A 22,939-nucleotide genomic window follows, 5' to 3' on the forward strand; every position below is an offset into this window, starting at 1 on the left:
TTTCTGTGTCACTCCTTTTTTTCTCCTCCTCCAGTAACTTTCTTCCTTTTCTTTGTGAAGCAATTTGGAAGGCTTCTTGGAAGAGTTTGCTGACATTGCCAAAGAGGACCAGATTAAAAAACTGCATGACATGCTGGGGCCTCACATGTTGCGGCGGCTCAAAGCTGACGTGTTCAAGAATATGCCATCCAAGACAGAGCTGATTGTGCGGGTGGAGCTGAGCCCTATGCAGAAGTGAGTGAGGAGGGGCAGGAGTCTGACCCATTCTGCAGGTGCAGTTACACCCCTCCAGGTCTGCAGTGTTTTTCACTTCCACCCCACTCCCACACACTCAAGGCAGCTAGTGACAGGAGCAGGTGGGATCTGAGGAGAACTGGTGCTGTGGAGGTGGAGCATGTAGATCTCAGTTAGTCTTTGCCTCATTTAATTGAATAGTGGCACCGTTGGTCAGCTTGTTAGGCTTCCTTAGCCCCGAAGTGTAGTATGTTGGAAAGATCTCAGGCCATGCACTGCATTATTAATCATTCAGAGGACTGAGTCCAACCTCTCTTGACTATGTAGGAAGTACTACAAGTACATCCTCACTCGAAATTTTGAAGCACTCAATGCTCGAGGTGGTGGCAACCAGGTCTCTCTGCTAAATGTGGTAATGGATCTGAAGAAGTGCTGCAACCATCCCTACCTCTTCCCTGTGGCGGCAATGGTATGTTGTGCCACCTCTTCCCTGTAGACTTTCTTTGAATGTTTCCTTTGATTCTGTCCTCAGAATTCTTCCTTGTAGGCTTTGTTTGAATTTTTCCTTTGATTCTGTCCTCAGGAAGCTCCTAAGATGCCTAATGGCATGTATGATGGCAGTGCCCTTATCAGAGCATCTGGGAAATTATTGCTTCTGCAGAAGATGCTTAAGAACCTTAAGGAGGGTGGGCATCGTGTACTCATCTTCTCCCAGGTATTATGTGGGCCGGACTGGGAGCTTAAGGGGACAGCAGTGGGTAGTCCAGAGAGACATGAGGAAAGGGATTAGCATCTGACTCCTCCATAACTAAGCTCCTCCATAACTCCTTTTCCAGATGACCAAGATGTTAGACCTGCTAGAGGATTTCCTGGAACATGAAGGTTATAAATACGAACGTATTGATGGTGGAATCACTGGGAACATGCGTCAAGAGGCCATTGACCGGTTTAATGGTAAAGAGAGGAAGGGAAGGGCTTGCTCCCGGGCATCCTTAAGTCACTTGTATCTTTGGATGGATCACTTACTTTTACACATCTCTCTTTCTGTACAGTTCTTGTGGGTCTTCATCAACTGATGTGGAAAAGGAAAGCTTTTGAATGTCTTAATTAGAAGAATGTATTAGATTATTCCTAGATTTTTTCCCCGTGGAGTCTTTATTCTTCCTCTAGAAAAAAGCATTTGATCTAATCCTCCTCATTGCATCTCGAGGCCAAAACAGGGATCACATACCAAGTTAGTGCCAGACTTGTCTGTCTTTAAAGTAGACACTACTATGTCTTTTATCCCAACTTTTTATTTTGAAATAATTTTGGACTTAAAAGTTACAAAACACAGAGTTCATTCATACCCTTTAACTTACTTTCAGTAGTGACAAATAACACAGTACAGTGATTAAAACCAGGCAGTTAACATTAGTGCTATAAAGAGAACTATAGGCCCTGATTGAATGTCCCTGGTTTTTCCCTTAATGTCCTTTTTTGGTTTCAGGATCCAGTTTGTTAGTTACTGTGCTGCTTCCTGTCCTCCGTGGGTGCAGTACTGGGCATTGAACCCAAGGCCTTTACACAGAGCTACACCCTCAGCCCTTTTTCATTTATTATTTATTTTTGTTTTGACATAGGGTCACAATAAGTTGTCCAAGCTTGGAATAAACTTGAAATCATGCTGGCTCAGTCTCTCTGAGTGCTAGGATTACACGTGAACACTACCATTCCTGGCTTTCTTTTGTTTTATGATGTTTATACTTCTGATGAGTATTGGTCAGTTATTTTACATAATGTCTCAGTTTATCTGAGGAGACATTTTGGAGAAGAATAATACAAAATTGATGCTGTGTCATTTTTATTTTTATTTTAAAAATTATTTATTTGCTTTTTGAGACAGTGTTTTGCGTTGTAGTCCAGGCTGTCCTCAAACTCACTGTGTAGTCCAGGCTGGCCTCAAATTTAAGCAGTCCTTCTGCCTCAGCCTCCTGTAAGTGCTGGGATTACAGGAGTGTGCCGTTTCACCTGGTGCTGTGTCATTTTGAACGCATTGCATTGGAGGTGGATGTGAGGTGCCATGTCCCATTTCTGGGGATTATTGATTAGTTAAGTATCTCCTTTTTTTGGTACCAGGGATCAAATTCACGACCACATGCTTGCAAGGCAGACGCTTATGCTGTTGAGCTAAATCCCCAGCCTCAAGTATCTCTGGATGTATGCTGATTTACTCTTTTTCCCATTGTAATTGATTATATATAGTTTGGTGGTACTGGGGCTTGAACTACTGAGCTTTATCCCCAACCCTCAACGCCACTTTAAAATTTTTTTTATTTAAGTTGCTCAGGCCGGCTTGAATTTGCAGTCCTCCTGTCTTAGCCTTCTAGTTAGCTGGGGATTACAGGTGCACTGTGTAACTGAAGATGGTACTTGACTGTTAACTCTTATTTGTCCTTAAACTTTCACACTGCTGTCAGTACCTAGTGGGGGATAGATACTGACAAATCGGTAAATTTGCTAAATTATTACTGTGGTCTCAGTCTATAGAGTTTTGTGTTTCTGAGATTCCTTCTCTGTTTATTTGGAATTTTGGAGACAACTCTAACGGTGTTCTGGTTCCTTTCTTAGCACCGGGGGCCCAGCAGTTCTGCTTCTTGCTTTCCACTCGAGCTGGGGGCCTTGGGATCAATTTGGCCACTGCTGACACAGTTATTATATATGACTCTGACTGGAACCCCCATAATGACATCCAGGTGAGCAGAGGGAGCAGTCTGGGGAGACAGTAACTTACTAGAGATGCACTTTCCCTATGAGAGCTCCATCTTCTGAAACTAGTTGTTCAATTGAGAAACAGCAGAATCCTTTTTTTAAAAAACCCTTGGACCTTTGCACTGAGCCACATCCCAGTTTTTTTCTTTCTTTTTTGCTACCAGGGATCTAACTCACAACCTCATGCTTGCCAGGCAACGTCTCAATTTCTTTAAAAAAAAAAGTTCTTCTAAAATTTGGAGATAGGAGTTGGGCATGGTGGTGCAATGCCTATAATCCTAGCACTTGGGAGGCTGAGACAGGAGAATTGCCATGAGTTCAAGTCAGCCTGGACTACATAGCAAGATGCTGTCTCAATAAAACAAAAATAAACAAATTTTTTTTAGGTAGGGTCTCACTGAGTTGCTCAGACTGCTCTTGAATTTGTGATCCTCCTGCCTGAGCCTCTCAAGAACCTGGGATTCCAGGCATATCTGATGAATAGATTTTTATGTCATTTGCCTTATAAACCCCAAAGAGTTTGGGTTAGCACTGGCTATATTTTGGGTAACATGAATAAAGGTTGGTATTTGGGGCATGGGTGAAAAAGAAAGTTTCCTATGAAGGCAAGTGGCAACCCAGGTCTTACACTGGGTTTAACTTATTTAAGAGGCAAAGCAGGCATGGTAGCAGGAAAATATGGTTTCTGGTTATTTCTTGCTCAACTTTAGGCCTTTAGCAGAGCTCACCGTATTGGACAAAATAAGAAAGTTATGATTTACCGATTTGTGACCCGGGCATCAGTGGAGGAGCGTATTACACAGGTGGCAAAGAAGAAGATGATGCTGACCCATCTAGTAGTACGGCCTGGGTTGGGATCCAAGACTGGGTCTATGTCCAAGCAGGAGCTTGATGATATCCTCAAATTTGGTACTGAGGAACTGTTCAAGGACGAAGCCACAGATGGAGGTGAGCAAGTCAGGGGCTTCAGTTTCTGGGTGGGGCTTGCCTTCTCAGAGACTGACACCTGCTTTACTTACTGCTGCTAAAGCTGACTTTGGGTTAATGGACCTTTGATTCTTTGTAGGTGGAGACAACAAAGAAGGAGAAGATAGCAGTGTTATCCATTACGATGATAAGGCCATCGAACGGCTGCTGGACCGCAACCAGGATGAGACTGAAGACACAGAATTGCAGGGCATGAATGAATATTTGAGCTCATTCAAAGTGGCTCAGTATGTTGTTCGAGAAGAAGAAATGGGGGTGAGTATGCATCCAAGGCAGTGCTGTATTTGGTAATTAATACACAAATTGGAATCAAAACCAAGGTGATGTTTGAGAACAAAGGAAAACACTGTAAGTACATTAGTACATTGATGAATAAATATACTTCTTTCCTTGAAAACAAAGGTTGTAATGTGACTACATCATGTTCTCCTCTTTGTCTTGGCTGTTAAGGAAATGTACAGCAAAATTTCATACTCATAACAGTTATGCTGGCTCTTTGCCAGAATTTAATTTTCTCTTGCGTATTTTGTTCTACAAAGAATAATCTGAGAAAAAGCACAAGGAACCATAAAAACTTAGATAAGGTATTTATGTTTTTTAAAAATTTATTTATTTATTTATTTATGTTTTTTTGAGATAGGGTCTCACTTCATAGTTCAGGCTGGCCTTAAATTGTGTAGTCCAGGTTGGCCTCCAAACTCATGGTGATCCTCCTGTCTTAGCCTGTGGAGTGCTGGGATTACAGGCATGTGCTAACATGCCTACCTCTGTTTGTTTTTGTTTTTTTAAGGCGGGGGGCGGCAGGGCACCAGGAATTGAACTCATGACCTGGAGCTTGCCAGGCAGGCACTTAGCTGTATCCCCAACCCTGCCTGACTCTGTTTCTAAAAGATCAGAATTACTAGCTGGGGATATAGCTCAGCTACACAAGTGCTTGCCTAGCAATTGTAAGGTCCTGAGTTTTGATTCCTGGTACAAAAAAAAAAAAAAAAAAAAAAATCAGAATTGCTTCCCAATTTTGTCTCCTTTTCCTTGATCTTTACAGTAAAACAAAAATACTTTCTTTTTCCCCAAATGATAAAGAAGGGAATAAAATTAAAATAAAATTTGCTTGCTGTGAGTGGTGGCACATACCTGTGATCCTAGGGCTCTGGAGGCTGAGGCAGGAGGATTGCTGTGAGCTTGAGGCCAGCCTGGGGTACAGAGTGAGTTCAGGGCAACCTGAACTGCATAATAAAACCCTATATCAAAAAGAAAAAAAAATTTTTTTTTTGGTTCCAGGGATCAAACTCATGACCTTGAGCTTGCCAGGCAGGTGCTTATACCTCTGAGCTATGTCTCTCACCAGAAATTGCCTTTTCTGCTGGCCACCATTAAGTGACTTAGCACAGGGACCTTTGAATTGGCTTAGCTTTCTGGTGGGCTCTGTCATTTTTTCTTTATCCTTCCAGTTCAGAATCACTGCTTGGCTGTGTTTCACAGGTAATGTGGCTGTTCTGTAAGTTTGTAAAGGTGATGTTTCTGCTCATAGTCTATGTGTACCTGGTGGCTGGGAAATCTGGTGTAGTACAGCCCAGCAGTTCCCTACTGATGTGTGATCCTATTAACAGATACTTTTTCTCTAGTGTTGAGGATTGAACCCAGGGCTCTCATACTGAGCTACGTTGCCAGCAGCTGCACTCCTCCCTTTTGTTCTTATATTTTGAGATAAAGTCTTCCTTCATTAAAACTTGGGAAAAGAAAAAAAAAAAAAAAAAAAAAAAAAAGAGATAAAGTCTTCCTGAGCTGTCCAGGCCAGGCTCAAATTTGGAATTCTTTCGCCTCAGCCTTCCAGAGTGCTGGGATTCTAGATGTGCACTACCATGCCCTACCACGGGATTTTTTTTTTTTTTTTTTGAGACGGTGTCTCACTAGTTCATTCAGGTTGGCCTTGAACTCACTGTGTAGTGCAGGCTGTCCTCAAACTCATGGCAACCCTCCTGTTTTGGCCTGCTAAGTGCTGGGATTATAGGCATATGCCACCACACCCAGCTGCCATCCATAAGGTATTTTTAAGTTTATTTTTTGGATAGGAATTGATATATGCTAACTTGCCTTTAATGTAACAAAATGCCTGATGTAATCAACCTAAAAGCCACGTGTATTTTGACCCTGTAGTTTGAGTCAGTAGGCCTTATTTCTTTCGGGCCCATGCAAGACAGCATGTGATAGGGACCATGTTGTGGAGGAAGCTGCTCACCTGGGGCAGCAAAGAAAGAGACAGGAAGTGGCTGAGGTCCCAGCATTCCCTTCACTGGGACAGCCACAGCAAGCTTACTTCCTCCCGCTAGGCCTCGCCTCTTAGAGATTCTACTTCTCAGTGCCCCTGGCTGACGATGAAGCTGTTTATAGACATCACAGCAGCATGGTCCTTGCTGGTCCAAAAGTGTCTCTTTCCTCTTTGTTCTCTATCTAGTCCTCTTACTTGGGATGACTAAGGCTTTAAGTTTTTGTATGTCTTTCCAAAAATACTTTATGCACATGCATATTACATACATTGAAATAAACCTGTACATATACATGGTACACACATTATATGTGTGCAAGTAACCTGATTTCTTTTTAAATACAAAATTACTTATTTAGTGATTCTTAGGATTGAACCCAGGGCTTTTGCATGCCGAGCAAGGGTTCTATCACTGAACTATACCTCTAATCTGTTTTACTTCTTTGAGTTCGGGTCTTGCTAAGTTGCATAGTCTGTCTTTGAAGTTGTGATCTCCCTACCTCAGTCTTCTGAGTGGCTGGGGTTGCAGGTGTGTACACTTGTACTTAGCTAAATTTATTACACTTTAGGATTGTCTACTTTGCTTTTGTCCCTTTCATGTATCTTGGGGCTGGAGTCCAAATTAGAAGATAAAGAGCCCTGTGGGGAAGCACAGTTTCAGTGTCCCTTTTCTGAAATGCCAGAACCAGAGGTGTTCATATTTGGGAGTTTTTTTCATTTAGCCTTTACCAATTAAGTACTCCAGTAAAAAAATTAAGTTTTTGTTTGTTTCTGGTTTTTTGAGACAGTCTTGCTATATATAGTTCAGGTTGGCCTTGAACTTGCAGTGGTCTTTCTACTTCAGCCTCCCAGCTGCTGGGATTATAGGTATATGCCACCATGCCCAGTTCAGTATAAAAATTGAAATATTAAAATTTCCCATGGTTGATACCACTGTCAAAAGAATTTTTACCCCCCCCCCCCATATTGGAGATAGAACTCATGGCATTTTTACTGAGTTACATCCTCAGAACTTTTTATTCTTTGAGAGTGGGTCTTGCTAAATTACCCAAGCTGGGCTTGAGCGTTTGCTCTTCCTACCTCCACTTTCCAGAATATTGGAATTGTAGGCTTGAGGGGTGGGGGGACCACATTTGGCTTTTTTTTTTTTTTTTGTCTTTTTCCTTTTTATTGGTACCGGGGATCGAACCCACGACTGCCTGCTTGCAAGGCAGGCGCTTATGCCACTGAGCTAAATCCCCAGCCCCACATTTGGCAATTTTTGAAGCATTTAAAAACTTTTGGAGCATTTTGCATTTCAGATTTAGGAATGCTTAACTTGTATTGAATTTGTGCTCATTTTGTTTAGTTGCATAATGATGGACATTTAGATTTTTGATGTTTTTAGTTTTTTTTTTTTTTTAATTTTTGGTATCAAGGATTGAACTCATGATCTTGAATTTGCCAGGCAGGCATTTGTGCCGCTGAGCTACACCTCCAACCCCTTAGTTTTGACTTTTTTTTTAAAATAAATTTCTCAATTCTGGAAACATCTCTAAGTTTTGACTTTTGAGACAGGGTCTCATTGTGTAGTTTAGGCTGGCCTTGAACTCATTATGTAGTCCAGGCTGATGTCAACCTTGCAGGTATCTTCCCATTCAGCCTCTTGTGCTAGGATTACAGTCTTGTGCCATCACACTTGGCTAGATTGTTTATTGTTATGCCAATAACATGATAATTTATTGAATTTAGCAGTGGCTTCTTCAAAGGACTCCGATTCAATCAGTGGTTCTGAAGATAAATCTCAAAAAATATATAACATAAGATTTTCAGTTTCTTTGCAGATGGTTTGTAAACTTACACGGATCATGAAGATCAGAAGGGTTTCTAACCTGTTTTGCCTGTATGCAGATCTTTCATGGTGTTTTCAAAGCCCCTCTATTCTGCTTACCTAGGCCCTAACCTTTTTGTTCTTTTTGTTCTCTCCCAACTGGATGTGCACCAGTACAGAGTGTGTTCACCTTCTCATGATAACACTCCGTTTTACATTTTCCTTAGTTCTGGTGACTGCTAATCTGTACGTTGTGACAAGGAACCATTTCCTGTCGATTACATTTCTTCTAAATTCTTAGGTTCATTGGCACATTGAGTATTTTAGTGTCTACTTACGCAGAGGAGCTAGAAGAATGGGAATTGTGAGGACCAAGGGTAGCGGGTGGTGCTAACTTCAGCACCCCTGAGTCCTGGCCCTCCATCTGTCCCAGGAGGAAGAAGAGGTAGAACGGGAAATCATAAAACAGGAAGAAAGTGTGGATCCTGACTACTGGGAGAAATTGCTGCGGCACCATTATGAGCAGCAGCAAGAAGATCTAGCCCGAAATCTGGGCAAAGGAAAAAGAATCCGTAAACAGGTCAACTACAATGATGGCTCACAAGAGGACCGAGGTGTGTGTGGCCGGCCCCGCCCCCCACCCACGGGCCGTTCCACTAGAGCAGTGGGCCCCGCTCATCTGCCCTCTCTCCCTCCAGATTGGCAGGACGACCAGTCCGACAACCAGTCCGATTACTCAGTGGCCTCAGAGGAAGGTGATGAAGACTTTGATGAACGCTCAGAAGGTGAGAGCTCAGCTCTTCTACTGACCTTCTAAAAACTGCTTTGTCTCTACTACCCTATCAGTGTCACTCATTCATACCTTTCTTCTTGCAGCTCCCCGCAGGCCCAGTCGCAAGGGCCTGCGGAATGATAAAGATAAGCCATTACCTCCTCTGTTGGCCCGAGTTGGTGGGAATATTGAAGTAAGTAACATTCAGTTCTGAACTGGAGCTGGAGGTGCCAGGTCCTGGGACTTTGGTAGAGAGAGACTGTTCTTTCTCACATAGGTGCCTTTTTTCCTAGGTACTTGGTTTTAATGCTCGTCAGCGAAAAGCTTTTCTTAATGCAATTATGCGATATGGGATGCCACCTCAGGATGCTTTTACTACTCAGTGGCTTGTGAGAGATCTTCGAGGCAAGTCAGAAAAAGAGTTCAAGTAAGTGGAGGGCTGGGGTGACTGATCCTAGTGCAGGGTTTCTACTGTGTAGTCACTCCAGCATTTATCCAGACTGTGCAGGGAAAGGACTTTTTGCTCTGTTGATAGGGATTGTAAAGCTGTTAGTAATGAGAGTTGTGGTCTTTGCTTCCCTGGACCTGGCCTGGGGTGGGTCTGGAGACCAGCCTTCCACTGCAATGTGGCCTTTTTCCCAGCAGGGAGCCATAGTCATTGTCTGTGACACTACTTAACAAGATGGGAAGGAATCTGATATTGCTAGGAGTTGGCATGGTCTCTGCCTAACTCATTCCTTGACTTCTTTGCCACAGGGCTTATGTGTCTCTCTTCATGCGGCATTTATGTGAGCCTGGGGCAGATGGGGCGGAGACTTTTGCTGATGGTGTGCCCCGAGAAGGCCTGTCTCGCCAGCATGTACTTACTAGGATTGGTGTCATGTCCTTGATTCGAAAGAAGGTGAGCCCCTAGGTTTGTCCATCTTTGAAAGTTTCTGGGAAACTGGTAGTGGCTGGAGTTGGGGTGGGAGGATAGGAAAGGAGCCTAGAGCCAAAATTGCTTCTTGAACATTGTGTCACTTGCTACAGGTTCAGGAGTTTGAGCATGTTAACGGGCGCTGGAGCATGCCCGAACTGGCTGAAGTAGAAGAAAACAAGAAAATGTCTCAACCAGGGTCCCCCTCACCAAAGACTCCAACACCCTCCACTCCAGGGGACACACAACCCAATACCCCTGCACCTGTCCCACCTGCTGGTAAATTTACCTGTCTTGTGTTTTTCTATCCGTCTCTTTGTGTCCTGGCCTATGTTTGTGCTCCCCTGTGCTCAGCTGTGACAGGGTAGTCTGGCAGGACGTACAGCAGTTTCCCTCTCAGTTTAGGAGGGCTGTCCTAAGAATAGGGCTGGCTCTTAAAGGCACGAGAGGACAATTTAAGATGAGACAAACTGGGAAGGTATGACCTCTGTGATCTGGGACCTGCCTCCTAATTGATTGTCTCCTGTTGGTCTGCAGAAGATGGGATAAAAATAGAGGAAAATAGCCTCAAAGAAGAAGAGAGCCCGGAAGGAGAAAAGGAGGTGAAATCAGCCGCTCCTGAGGCTACTGTTGAGGTAAGTGATGGAGGTGACAGGAAGCCATACTGAAGCAGATAGATAAGCCACTTTGCCTTCTAGGTGTTGGCCTGTCTAGTTCATCTTCTTTTTTTTCCTTTGAAGTGTGCACAGCCCCCTGCCCCTGCTTCAGAGGAAGAAAAGGTTCTTGTTGAACCCCTTGAGGGAGAGGAGAAAGTGGAGAAGGCAGAGGCGAAGGAGAGAACAGAGGAACCTATGGAGACAGAACCCAAAGGTAAACACATAGCCAAGCACTGTAGACTCCTTTGTGAAACAGTCATTTCAGGGACTTGCAGCCAAGCTATTGCAGTGTCAGGAGGAAGTGACCCATTGAGGACGCCTGGACCCTTGCTTCTAAGTTAAACGAAATCCCAGAATTCATCTCTTAAGAGTTTAACCATAGGAATTTTGGATAATGGTGTGGGATGAAGGAGAACACTTGCATTAGGTGTGCTCTCAATGGCTTCTCTTTCCAGGTATTGCTGATGTGGAGAAGGTGGAGGAAAAGTCTGCAATAGATCTGACCCCTATTGTGGTAGAAGACAAAGGTTGGTATTTGGAGAAGCTGCTTGTGATTTGGAAGGGCTGTCAAACCAGGAGCAGGGACCTTATTTGCCCTTGCTTTGTTTTCCATACTCATATAGATACCTATAACAAGATGAAAAACGCTGTCTGTCTTCACATTGTTAGTGGCAACTTTTTCGGGATCAATGTTCTCTATGGAAAGGCCACAGTGCTGGGCTGCCTTGTGGAGCTGACACTTTTCTCCTGCATATCTTGTAGAAGAGAAGAAAGAGGAAGATGATAAAAAAGAGGTGATGCTTCAGAATGGAGAGACGCCCAAGGACTTGAGTGATGAGAAGCAGAAGAAAAATATCAAACAACGTTTCATGTTCAACATTGCAGATGGTGGTTTTACTGGTATGGAAATGAGGGGCCTACTGGGAGATAAGATCAGAAGTGAAATTGGGTTCTCATCAGAAACCAGATACAGAGGAAATGCTAGGCTGGTGGTGTGCCCCTCTTGAGTTTTCTGTTAAAGAGCCAGGGCAGGCCATACTAAGATGGAGAGGGGAACGGAATAAGTAGCTTTTGAATTCTCACAGATGTCTTACAGACTTTTTTCCTTGTCTCCACCCTTTTCTCCTCAGAGTTGCACTCCCTTTGGCAGAATGAGGAGCGGGCAGCCACCGTCACCAAGAAAACTTATGAAATCTGGCATCGACGGCATGACTACTGGTTGTTAGCTGGCATCATAAAGTATCCTTTGCCTGAGGCGAGATGGAAGTCTCTGTGAAGGTTTCTGAGGGTGTTTAGTTTGAGAGACTTTGTTCCTTGTTTTGTTTTTCCTGAGCATTTTTCCAACAGCCATGGCTATGCCCGGTGGCAGGATATCCAGAATGATCCCCGTTATGCCATCCTCAATGAGCCTTTCAAGGGTGAAATGAACCGTGGCAATTTCTTAGAGATCAAGAATAAGTTTCTAGCTCGAAGGTTCAAGGTGAGCAGGATGAAGGAATGTGGTGTTTGAGTGATGGATTTGAAAGTCCAGAAGGTTCTGCAGAGGAGGGAGTCTCTTTTTCAGATGTTCCGTTAGACACTTTATAGTCTGCAAAGGGCTTTGCTTCCAGGTAACTTTAATATTAGCAGTCAAGACAGACTTGAATTTACTACAGGAGCTACAGGTGACTGTGCGCCTAGTGAGTGATACAAACTGGTGCACTGGGGTTAATGGGGGAGTGCTGTAGGCTGGAGTGTTCAGGAGAGAGGGAGTAAATTACATACCTGAGGAGGTAGCACTGCTAATGGGATGGTGGTCTTTTTTTGTGTGTAGACGAGGGTTGTGGTGTATGTAGAGAGACAGTGTAGAATTAGAGCTCCATTTGCGGAATCACAAGGGCTGAGCCTATGGATGGGGTGCTCGGAAATTCTTCCAGTACTTATGAGGGCACATTAATGCAGACCATCAAATAAGATTCCTTGAAAATTAGACATGGAGCTTGGAAACTGCAAGTAATTTGGGGAATAAGAAATGTGTACTTCAGGTGTTCTGTAGCAAATATTGACTGGCAAGGAATACAAGGGCAGATAGGCATGGAACCTGTTTTCAAGGGAAAAAAGCAAATATGTTACCAGATGAATGCCATTCTGTGTATCAGAAGGGAGGCTGCTGAAGACCTGAAGGAAGTTCTCCACAGGGAACTGGTGGAGCAGGGAGGGAGCCTGCAAATGGCTTTATGGAAAAGATAGCACAGAGTTAGGTTTTGTTTAGTTTTTTGAGACAGGGTCTCACTGTGTAGTCTAGGCTGGTCTTAAACTTACTATGTAGCCCAGGCTGGCCTCAAGTTCTTGGCAATCTTCCTGCCTCAGCCTCCTGAGTGCTAGGATTACAGGTGTGTGCTACCATGCCTGGCTGCAATTAAATTTTGACGTATATGATGGACTACGGAGTAGAAATAGAAGCTGTTAAATCAAAGGGGTTCAGTTGGACAAAGATATAGAAGTAGCTAAGCTCAGGTTGGGAACAACAAATAGTGCAGGTTAGCTCTAGAAAATATTTGTGTTGGGTAGTGGTAAGGGAGAAGTTGAAAAGAGAAAGATCAGTGAGTGCTAGAGGTCAGCAGGTAGGTTCTTGGTACCAGACAAGACAGTTTGGATTTTATCCTGTAGTAATAGGCAGCCATTGAAGGTACGTGAATAGCATTTTTAAAAATGGTGTTGGAGGTAGAATTCATGCATGGTCAGCAAGTGCTCCACCACTGAGCTACATGCCTGGCTCATGCAAAGTTTTGATAGGACCAAGGGTGAAGGAAGCAGCATCTGTAAGATTATAGCTATCATTCATTTGAGAGGCATTTTGGGCCTCCGTTGTGATGCTAGTTGTAGAAGATGAAAATGATAAATATTAAAGGAAGCAAAGCACCAAGGAATTTCCAGGACTTACTGTAGGAATCAGCAGCTCTTTTCTATTGAAGGGCCATGTAGTGACTATTTCCTGCTTTGTGGGATATAATGATCTCTTGTAAATACTCATCTCCATCATTATGTGACACAGACATAGGAAACACATAAATGAGTATAGAAGTGTTCCTGTAAGACTATAAACACTAAAATTTGAATATGATGTGATCTTCATGAAATAACACGTGGTTGCCTTACTTTGCCTTTTTTTTTAGTATTTGGGATTGAACCCAGGGACTTTTCACTGAGCTACATGCACATCCTTTTGTATACTTTGAAAGCAGTCTTGCTAAGTTGCCCTGGCTGTGTTAAAACTTAGGATCTTCCTGCCTTAGCCTCTCATTCTTATAGGATTTAGGGTCTTATCTAGGTTCTTGATGTTGTAAGTAAAGAATTGGGCAGCCAGATGTGGTGGCTTCTTCCTGTAATCCAAGCACTTGGGAGGTTGAGGCAGGAGTGTTGTGAGTTCGAGGCCAAAGTGAGTTGAAGACCAGCCTGAACTGTATAGCGAGACCCTGTCTCAACAACAAGATCAAAGATTTTCAAGTTTTAAAAGTAATTCATAGCCGGGTGTGGTGGCTCACGCCTGTAATCCCAGCACTTGGGAGGCTGAGGTGGGAGGATGGTTGCGAGTTTGAGACCAGCCTGGGCTACAAAGTGAGCTCAAGGCCAGCCTGAACTGCATAGTGAGACCCTGTCTCAAAAAAGACAAAAAAAAAAAAAGTAATTCATTTGAGGTCCCTTCCCGGAATCATGATGGGCAACAAGACGGTGCCTGCCAAGCAGGCAGTCCAGGTAATCAAGCCACGTAAACCATTAATAAGGTTCCCTGACAGAAGAGAAAACCCTAAACCCAGTGTATACCAGGGGGAGTAACTCACTGGAATTGCTGATGCATCCAAGTCCGCCAGACCACTGCAGAAATAATAAAAATACTACCTCAAAAATACAGAAAGAAACTAATACTTCAAGAGGAAATGGAGCTTATCCAACATGGTCCAGAATGATTGTGGCTGCTGTTTGTTACTAGACAAAAGAATTATGTTTATAGTGAAGGACTTCCAAAATGACATGAAAAGTTGTGTATTAAACAACCTTAATAAATACTTTGCAATGGGCCAGGGATTTAACTCAGTGCCATAAGCGCCTACTTGGCAAGCACGAGATCATGGATTTGATCCTTGGTACCAAAAAATAAAAAATACTCTTCAAAAGTAAAAAAAACACAGAAAATTTAGATCAATACTTGGATCTTCTAATTTATATATTTTGGTCAGCTTCTCCACAAAGCTTACCTTATTGTTTATATACATTAATTCACTCTTGATTTTAAGGTAATATCAGTGACAAACCAGGAAAAGCACACAATGTCTAGATTTCCTATGATTTCTCTTTCCAATTCTGTTTAGAAATTAAAAAAAAAAAAAAACTTACTAGATACAATTACTGCACTAGGGAAGTGGTTTTCCTGAAATTAGAAGAGGATCAATAAAATAATATCAGCGGTTTTGGGGGCTGGGGATTCCGCTCAGTGGCATAAGCGTCTGCCTTGCAAGAAGGCAAGTTCAATCTCTGGTACCAGTAAAAAGGAAAAAGACCAAAAAAAAAAAAAAAAAAAAAAAAAATCAGTGGTTTTTTGATTCACAAGGTTACTGGAGTAAACTGGCTTAAGCATATTGTACTGTAAATCAGAAGTATATAACTAATGACTGAGATGGAGACCTTGGAGACAATTAAAAAATGTACTTGTAACCTTTACTAGGAAAAAATCGATATAAAATGGAAAATAAGTGATCAAAATGAATATAGATAGGAATGTTTCACTAGAAAAGAGAGATTTATTTGAAACAAAAGAGACAATTCACAAGTGGGAGCAGGCCAGTGAGAAGAGCTCATGGCTTTATTTTGCCTTTTTCCCAGCCATGTAGAACTATAAAATCTACGCTTAGCTCTTGGGCCATGTAGAAACCAGGCCATCGTTTGCCAGCTTACTGGATTTGATGTACAAAGGAATAAATGAGACTCCAAAAATCACTGGTGTTTTGAATCACAGTGGATCACTGACAACAACTGAAAACAATTTGTAGAAAAGAATGACAATTTTGATCTTAGATAAATTGCTTGGTGTTTTTCACAAGTCAAAACCCTTCTCACCAGCTACTCCACAACCGTACATGTTGGGATCAGAACTGTCAATGCTGTAGAACTTGGTTATACTTGCAGGAGGGGGTGGGAAGAATGCTTTTTTGTTTGTTTCTTTTGAGACAGAGTCCAGGCTGATCTCAAACTTAAAACAATCTTCCTGCCTCAACCTCCTGAGTACTGGTGTTCTAGGCATGTGCTGCCACACCCCGCTGGGGAGAATGCTTTAGAAGAATGGCAGTGAGGTGAGAATAGTGGCAGATACCTCTAAGCCCAGCACTCCAGGAAGCTGAGGCAGGAGTATTGCAAGTTTGAGCCCAGCCCTGGTACCTTAGTGAGACATTGTTCCAAACTGGGTTTCCAGTTTGAGAGAACCACAGTCAGCCCCAGTACCATAAGAAAAAACAAAAAACAAATGCAATAACAAAAATGTATACAGTGGACTTCAGTCCATAAACTTAATTTGTTCCACAGTTCTGGAAAAGATGCGCATGATTGTGTTCATGTGGAAAAGATGGCCTCAGTTGTGTTTGTCACCCGATGCAGAATTTACTAATAAAAACAAAATTTTGCCAAACACACCTGTTTGCAAAAACCAAACTGTTCACAAACAAAAGCATTTGTGAACCAAGGTACCATATACTGGTCCCTGGTACTGTGTATTATTTTGATGCTAGGATCGAATCCAGGGCTTGTGCATGTTATAAATCTGTTCTATCAGTCAGCTTTACTGTCAGCACAGCAAAAATACACTTTAATTTTTAAAATTTTGGAGTATATGTTTGCAATATGTAAGGATTGCATTTCTCATGAGGAGTTGGTAAATGTGTATAATAGATTTTCTTTTTACTTTCCTTTCTCCCTACCTTTTATCTCTTAGTCCCTTCCTATTTTCAAAAAGGACCCTGGTTTTTATTTTGCTCTTTAAAATTATTTATACTTTGGGTTTCTCACTCATATAAGAAAAACCAAACAAAATTTAAGCCTGTGTGTCTGATTTGTTTCACTTAACTGTTGTCTCAAGGTGCATCCATTTTCCTAGAAGTGACTCAAATTTATCCTTTTAATACCTTGCCAGCATTTGTTGTTGATTTCTTGATAATTGCCTTTTTTCTAGAATCCCAGTGTCCTGATTTGCATTCCTGTAATGGCTAGAGATGTTGAACATTTTTTCATGTATTCACATTTGTACTTCCGGGAGGGTCTGTTGGTTTCAGTTGCTCATTTTTTGAGTGAGTCTTTTATTTGGGGGAGGGACTTTTTTTTTTTTTTTTTTTTTTTTTTTGGTACCAGGGATTGAACTTACAACCTCATGCTTGCCAGGCAGGCGCTTAAGCCACTGAGCTAAACCCCTGATCCTATTTTTTAGTTTTTGAGTTATTTATTGTAGATAATAGTTATTTGTCTGCAGAGTAGCTAGCAAATTTTTTCCCATTCTGTTAAGTCTCTTCACTTTGTTGGTGGTTTCCTTGGCTTTGTATATGACAAAGCTTTGATACAATCCCATTTATAGATTCTTGATATTAGTTTTTGGGCAATTTGGGTTCTGTTCTGAAGTCCTTGATTCTGTCACCAAGAATTTTACTTATTTTGACTTCTAGAAGACTTAGTATTTAGGTCTTTGGTGCATTTTATTTTAGTGCACGGTGAGAGACCCAGGTCTAGTTTCAGTCTTTGTATGTGGATAGCCATTTTTCCCAGCACCGTTTATCAAAGAGGCTGTCTTTCCTCCGATTATGTTTTTGGCTTCTTTGTCAAAAGTCAGATGTCTCAGTGTGCTTAAGGTTGTTTGGTTTGTAAATCGTCTGTTGTGTTCCCTTGACCCACGCACATGTCTGTTTTTATGCCAGTGCCATGGCTACTTTATTATTAGTGTAGATTTGTAATATAATGTGTCAGTGTGTTAGTGCATGGTTTTGTGTGTGTGTGCTGGAAATCAAACTCAGGACCTCATGCTTGCCAGGTAGGTGCTATGCCTGGCCTTGTAATATAATGTGAAACTCAGGATCATGATGGCATATGGTTTGCTCTTATTACTCAGGTTTGCTTTTACTATTTTAGGTCTCTTCTGGGTCCATATGATTTTGGTTTTTTTTGAGACAAGGTCTTGCTATGTAATCCAGGCTGGCTTTGGTTTTTTAATTTTTTGGTTGTGAGGACTGGCCTTCCACTTGCTAGGCAAGTGCTTTACCACTGAGCTAAATCCCCAGCCCCTCCAAGGCTGGCTTTGAACTTACCATGTGGCTCAGGCTGGCCCCGAACTTGTGGTGATCCACTTGCCTCAGCCTCCTGAGTGCTGGGATTATAGGCATGTGTCACCATATGTTTTTTTCTAGTTCTATGATGGATGCTTTTGGTGTTGAGTGGGATTGGATTAAAGCTGTATCTGAGTTTTGATAGTATGGCTCTTTTTTGGGGGCATTGGGAATTGAACTCAGGACCTCAGTTTGCCAGCAGGCACTGTGCCACTGAGCTATATCCCCAGCAATATGGCTTTTTTGACAATACTTGTTTTGTTTCTTCAGGAAGGGGGGAATTTCTTTTGGAATGCTATAATTTTTCCTAATAGAAGTCTTTATTTCCTTTGTTAATTCCTATTTTTCTTGAAGGTCCATTATTGGTTTACAGGAACACTTGATTTTTTTAAAAAATTTTTTTATTGGTACTGGGGATCGAACTCATGACCGCACACAGGTAAGGCAGGCGCTTATGCCACTGAGCTAAATCTCCAGCCCAGAACACTTGATTTTTGTGTGATTTTGTATTCTGCTACCTTGACGGATTTAGTAGTTTTAGGAGTCTTTTGGTAGAATTTATCTTTCTCTTGCCCTTTTTTTTTTTTCTTTTTTTGTATTTTTGAGGCAGGGTTTCACTATGCAGTTCAGGCTGGCCTTGGGCTCACTTTGTAGCCCAGGCTGGTCTTGAACTTGCAAACAGTTTTCCTGCCTCAGCCTCCCAAGTGCTGGGATTACAGGATTGTGCCACCACACCCAGCTTCTTGCCTGCTTTCTCTGTCTATGAAGTTTTGCTTATTGTATTGAACAGGAGTAGTGATAATGGACATTCCTGGTTTTGTTTATTTTTTTATCTTGTTTTATTTTTTTGGTACCCAGGACTGAACTCACGACCTCGAGCTTGCCAGACAGGTGCTTATACCACCTGGCTAAATCCCTGGCCCTTATTCCTGGTTTTAGAGGGAAAGCTTTCAGTTTTTCCTCATTTATAGATTTTTTTTCTGGAGGAAGGGGTACTGGGAATCAACTCAGGATTTCACACTTGCCAGGCAGGTGCTGCATCACTGAGCTAAATCCCCAGCCCCTTTCCCCACTTAATATGATCCAACAAGCCAGGTGTTGGTGGCAAAACCTTGTAATCCTTGTTACTTGTGAAGCTGAGGCAGGAGACTCACCCCATGAGTTCATTGTCAGCCTAGGTTAGTTTAAGGTCAGCCTAAACTACATAACAAGATCCTGTCTCAAAAAACAAAACAAAAAATCTAATAAAAGTATTCTTAAAGGTAAAAGAACTTAAAAGGATGTGGTAGGGTATGTCTCCACAGGGTGGGTTACCATGATGCCACCATTAAAATGTGTTTTTGTTGGGCACAATGATTATGTGCCATAGCCCTGGCTACTTGGGAGACTGCGAGGAAGACTGCAAGTTGGAGGCCAGTTTGGACAGTTTAGTAAGACCTTATTTCTTATTTAAAAACAAACAAATCTATGTTTTTGAAGAGTAACAATAAAGAAAGGTGCTGACTCTACAACTTTTGGTGAGACTTTTTTTTTTTTTTTTTTTTTTTTTTTTTTTTTTTTTGGAACCTGGGATCGAACTCAGGACCTCAGCTTTGCCAGGCAGGTGCTTACACTGCTGAGGTAAATCCCTGACCCAAGACCTTGTGTCTTATTTAAAAACAAATCTGTGTTTTTGAAGAGTAACAATAAAGGTGCTGATTATACAACTTTGTGTGAAAACATAATGTGCTTATGTAGAATAAAGTCTCAGTAATATAAAGAAGATTCTGCAGAGAAAAATCTTTTTTTTTTTCATAGAAAAATCTTTAAAGAGCAACATTAGAATGTTAACAGTATGTAAGTGGGATTTCCTGTGACACTTTGTATCTTGTATTTTCCTTTTTAAGCATTTTTATTTGTATATGTTTACTGTACATAATGATCACACTGGTTATGGGGATTTGGTGCATGTACACAACACATTTTTCATGTCTCCTTCCCCCACCTCCTCCCTATATCTCTTTGTCTTTTGTATTTTCTCAGTTGAGGTTTTATTGTGTTTGTATATGACAATCTGAAGAATAAAGTTGTAGAGACATGGACTGGCAGTGGGAGAGAGTAAAGCAGTGTAATGCTGAGCTGCTTGACTGTGAGCAGTGATGTCAAGAAGCCATCCCTGAAGTTCTTTATAGGCTGATTATCTGGAGAAGGCTGAGCTGAGAGGCTCATGAGAAGTGAGCAAAATGACCTGCCAGTCTGACTCTGTGTCTTTGTGTCCAGCTCTTAGAACAAGCGCTGGTGATTGAGGAGCAGCTGCGCAGGGCGGCTTACCTGAACATGTCAGAGGACCCTTCTCACCCTTCCATGGCCCTCAACACTCGCTTTGCCGAGGTGGAGTGTTTGGCAGAAAGTCACCAGCATCTGTCCAAGGAGTCGATGGCAGGAAACAAACCAGCCAATGCAGTCCTGCACAAAGGTAGTCAGTGGCTCCCCTGCCTCCTGTGATGGAGCCACCCCGCTCCACTGATCCCTTCTCAACACCTGTGTAATTCTTGACTAGAACCTTTTTCAGCCTGTTAGAGAGCTCAGGGTATGCTGAGGATCTCTCCCTGGGAAGCAGGCATGGACAGCAGTAGTTCTTTGCCTATTCTGACCTTAATATAGTCATGTTCTTGAGATGCAAAGTAAAGCAGAATAGTGTCATTTGGGATACTTTAGAGATAACGTAAGGTGATTTAAGAGCTCTTTAAATTCTAGACCCTTTTCAGCATTTTGTTTCTAATTAAAGTAAAACATTCTGAGGAGGTGGAGGGTAAAATGAGGAGAAGAATGCTGTAACAGGAAGTGGGAGACAGATCTACAAGACAGGGAGGCAAAAAGACTGCGAAGGAAACAGCAGGAACAAGCTTCTCTGGAGAAGTGAAAGAAATGCAGACAATAATGAGCAAGGGATAATGGTAAAGTCTGATGACATTAAAAAGCAGAGAACCATGAGGCAATGAACTAGAGTTCAGGAACAGGAATTTGAGCACGATACAGGCCAGATCCGGTGACTTAGTGACAAAAGACAACACAGTGACCTAGTCATGAAGAAGTGAGGGGCCACGTATGTTGTAATTGTAGTCTTTGGGAAGCTGAAGCAGGAAGAATCACTGCAGGCTGGAAGCCAGCCTGGGCTGCAGAGTGAGTTCGGGTCAGCCTGAACCGACCCTATCTCAGCAGAACCAAAAAAAAAAAATGATGAGATCAAAAGATTTGAAGATCCCCATCTTGATCACCACAGCTGAACACCTTTTCCCCCTCTCTGCAGTTCTGAAACAGCTGGAAGAACTGCTGAGCGACATGAAAGCTGATGTGACCCGACTCCCAGCTACCATTGCCCGAATTCCTCCGGTTGCTGTGAGGTTACAGATGTCAGAGCGGAACATTCTCAGCCGCCTAGCAAATCGGGCACCAGAGCCGCCTCCACAGCAGGTAGGACCTTTTTTTTTTTTTTAAATTAAGTTTATTGTTACATTTTAGGTATATGTGATACCTTATTCATTATAGAAAGTTTGTACCAGCACATGACAGAACTTCTCTTTTCCCCTCATTTCCCTACCCTTTCTTGAACCCTTCTTATTTACAAAAGCTTTGTTTCCATTTTTTCTCATCATTTTTTCTGTTTCCTTCCTACCTACCTTCCTTTCCCTTTCTCCCATCTCTAGTTCCCTTCCCCATTTGCACATTTTCTTCCTATTTCACAGTATCTGTTATACATTTTGGTCCTTACTTACATCTTTGGTTTCTCACACCAGAGAAACAATGCAGTTTATAAATATATACCTGTGTTAGGACCATTTTCTTCTCTGTGTGAGATCTTCCCATAGAACTGTTTATGGACTTGTATTTTTGCTCTGTTTCTAGTTTTACTCCCGGGTAGCACCTGCACTGTCCAGTGAGTCCCCTGGGCTCACGTGCAGTTCTGTGGTCTGGAATTCTAACTCTTGGCTGTCTCCCTGTAGGTTGCCCAGCAGCAGTGACCGTCAGGATTGGTGGTGACCACCTCCACAGCTGAGCAGTTTTCTCTTGTCCCAGCTTCTCCCCAAGGCGCCTGAGAGACCCTTGCCTTCTGCCCATCTTCATGTAAAGGAACAGCCCTGGGCACCGGGACGGGGAGGGAGTGAGGGGCAGCAGTGCCCTTCCTGCTGAAGAGACACGCAGCAGTAGCGCCGGCGCCATCTGCAGGGAGCTGGCGGGCTGGCCTTCTGGACCCTGGCTTCTCCCCACTGTAACCTCTGTTACACACAAACTGTTGTGGGTTACTGCCAGGCTTGAAGAAAATGATCTGAATTTCTTCCTCCTTTTGGTTTTATTTTGTTTGTTTATTTTGTTTTCTTTTGTCCTTTTTGGGGGTATTCAGAGTGGGCCGGGCCCCTGGGCGAGACACAGCTACCTCTGTTGGCATCTTTTTAATACCAGGAACCCAGCGGCTCCAGCCACTAAGCGGCAAAAATAAAGTGGAAAGAAAAAAAAAAAAAAAAAAAAAAAAGAAAAAGAAAAAACCAAAAGCATAAAAAACTACAGCAAATTTCTTGATGAAAATTGAAAATAAAAGTTTCCTTGTATTTTAGTGTTCTGGTTCAGTGTGGGTGTAAGGCAGAGGTGGACAGCAGGCATGGAAGGAGCCTCAGCAACTGTGGGTAGGAAGGAAGGGCTGCTCTTTCTTGCAGAGCCCTGATACCCCATTCAGAGACCCCTGTACTTCGGGGGGCTGGGCCTGTCTGGACATTGCCTGAAGGGTCTGTCACATTGGAGTTGTTTCTGAGGGTAAAGTGTCCCGGGACTTGCAGATTTTTACAGTGCCAGGGCATCATGCGTGCTAGGTAGACATGTAATCACTGGATGAGTGGCACTGGCCATTTAGATTTTCATATCAGGCCAGACATGGGGGCGCACATCTATGATCCCAGTACTTGGGAGGTTGAGGCAAGAGGACTGCCAAAGATTAAAAGCCAGCCTGGGCTACATAGTCACTGTGTCAACCCAAAAGAATTATTTTTTATGCTGAACACTACCTTAGGGTTCACTCAGCAAGAACTGAGTAGGCTTTTCTTGCAAAGTCCAGCGGAACTTCGACCTCTAGATGTGGGTGGAAGCCAAGGGAAACCCCTTAATGAGTAGAAAGGGTGAGGTCAGAGGTGGGCAGCCCCACCGCTGCGCTCCAGCGGAGCGGAAGGACAGCTTTAAGG

The 22,939-nt window shown here is 42.7% G+C and overlaps 1 protein-coding gene, 1 non-coding gene and 1 pseudogene across 13 annotated transcripts in view; all 3 read left to right on the plus strand.

Moving 5' to 3' along the window:
* Positions 1–22,050, plus strand: part of Chd4 (chromodomain helicase DNA binding protein 4) — a 35,005-nt gene extending 12,955 nt beyond the window's left edge. For 4 of the 12 annotated variants that reach the window (XM_063237643.1, XM_063237649.1, XM_063237646.1 and 1 more), the window contains exons 19-40: positions 61–234; positions 562–703; positions 818–949; positions 1,071–1,188; positions 2,845–2,969; positions 3,696–3,933; positions 4,052–4,227; positions 8,482–8,662; positions 8,747–8,833; positions 8,925–9,013; positions 9,114–9,247; positions 9,577–9,721; positions 9,850–10,015; positions 10,274–10,371; positions 10,477–10,606; positions 10,848–10,919; positions 11,155–11,292; positions 11,523–11,631; positions 11,740–11,872; positions 19,989–20,187; positions 21,019–21,182; positions 21,713–22,050. In XM_063237643.1, coding sequence (XP_063093713.1) covers positions 61–234; positions 562–703; positions 818–949; positions 1,071–1,188; positions 2,845–2,969; positions 3,696–3,933; positions 4,052–4,227; positions 8,482–8,662; positions 8,747–8,833; positions 8,925–9,013; positions 9,114–9,247; positions 9,577–9,721; positions 9,850–10,015; positions 10,274–10,371; positions 10,477–10,606; positions 10,848–10,919; positions 11,155–11,292; positions 11,523–11,631; positions 11,740–11,872; positions 19,989–20,187; positions 21,019–21,182; positions 21,713–21,730 — 2,968 coding nt within the window. In that variant the 3' untranslated portion in view covers positions 21,731–22,050. Of the gene's footprint in view, positions 1–60; positions 235–561; positions 704–817; positions 950–1,070; positions 1,189–2,844; positions 2,970–3,695; positions 3,934–4,051; positions 4,228–8,481; positions 8,834–8,924; positions 9,014–9,113; positions 9,248–9,576; positions 9,722–9,849; positions 10,016–10,273; positions 10,372–10,476; positions 10,607–10,847; positions 10,920–11,154; positions 11,293–11,522; positions 11,632–11,739; positions 11,873–19,988; positions 20,188–21,018; positions 21,183–21,712 lie in introns of all 12 variants that reach the window. The other 8 variants (XM_063237644.1, XM_063237650.1, XM_063237647.1 and 5 more) reach the window with 4 other exon arrangements.
* LOC111755057 (small Cajal body-specific RNA 11) lies at positions 10,055–10,191 on the plus strand. The gene has a single exon (XR_002789646.1). It is a non-coding gene; the product is annotated as a small Cajal body-specific RNA 11 (non-coding RNA).
* Positions 11,879–20,066, plus strand: LOC134473459 (alpha-ketoglutarate dehydrogenase component 4-like; annotated as a pseudogene).
* Positions 22,051–22,939: the final 889 nt, after the last annotated feature.

This window comes from Cavia porcellus, unplaced genomic scaffold, assembly GCF_034190915.1.
Source record: "Cavia porcellus strain 051 isolate PalLab524CR breed Dunkin Hartley unplaced genomic scaffold, mCavPor4.1 scaffold_27, whole genome shotgun sequence".
Classification (NCBI taxonomy): Eukaryota; Metazoa; Chordata; class Mammalia; order Rodentia; family Caviidae; genus Cavia; species Cavia porcellus.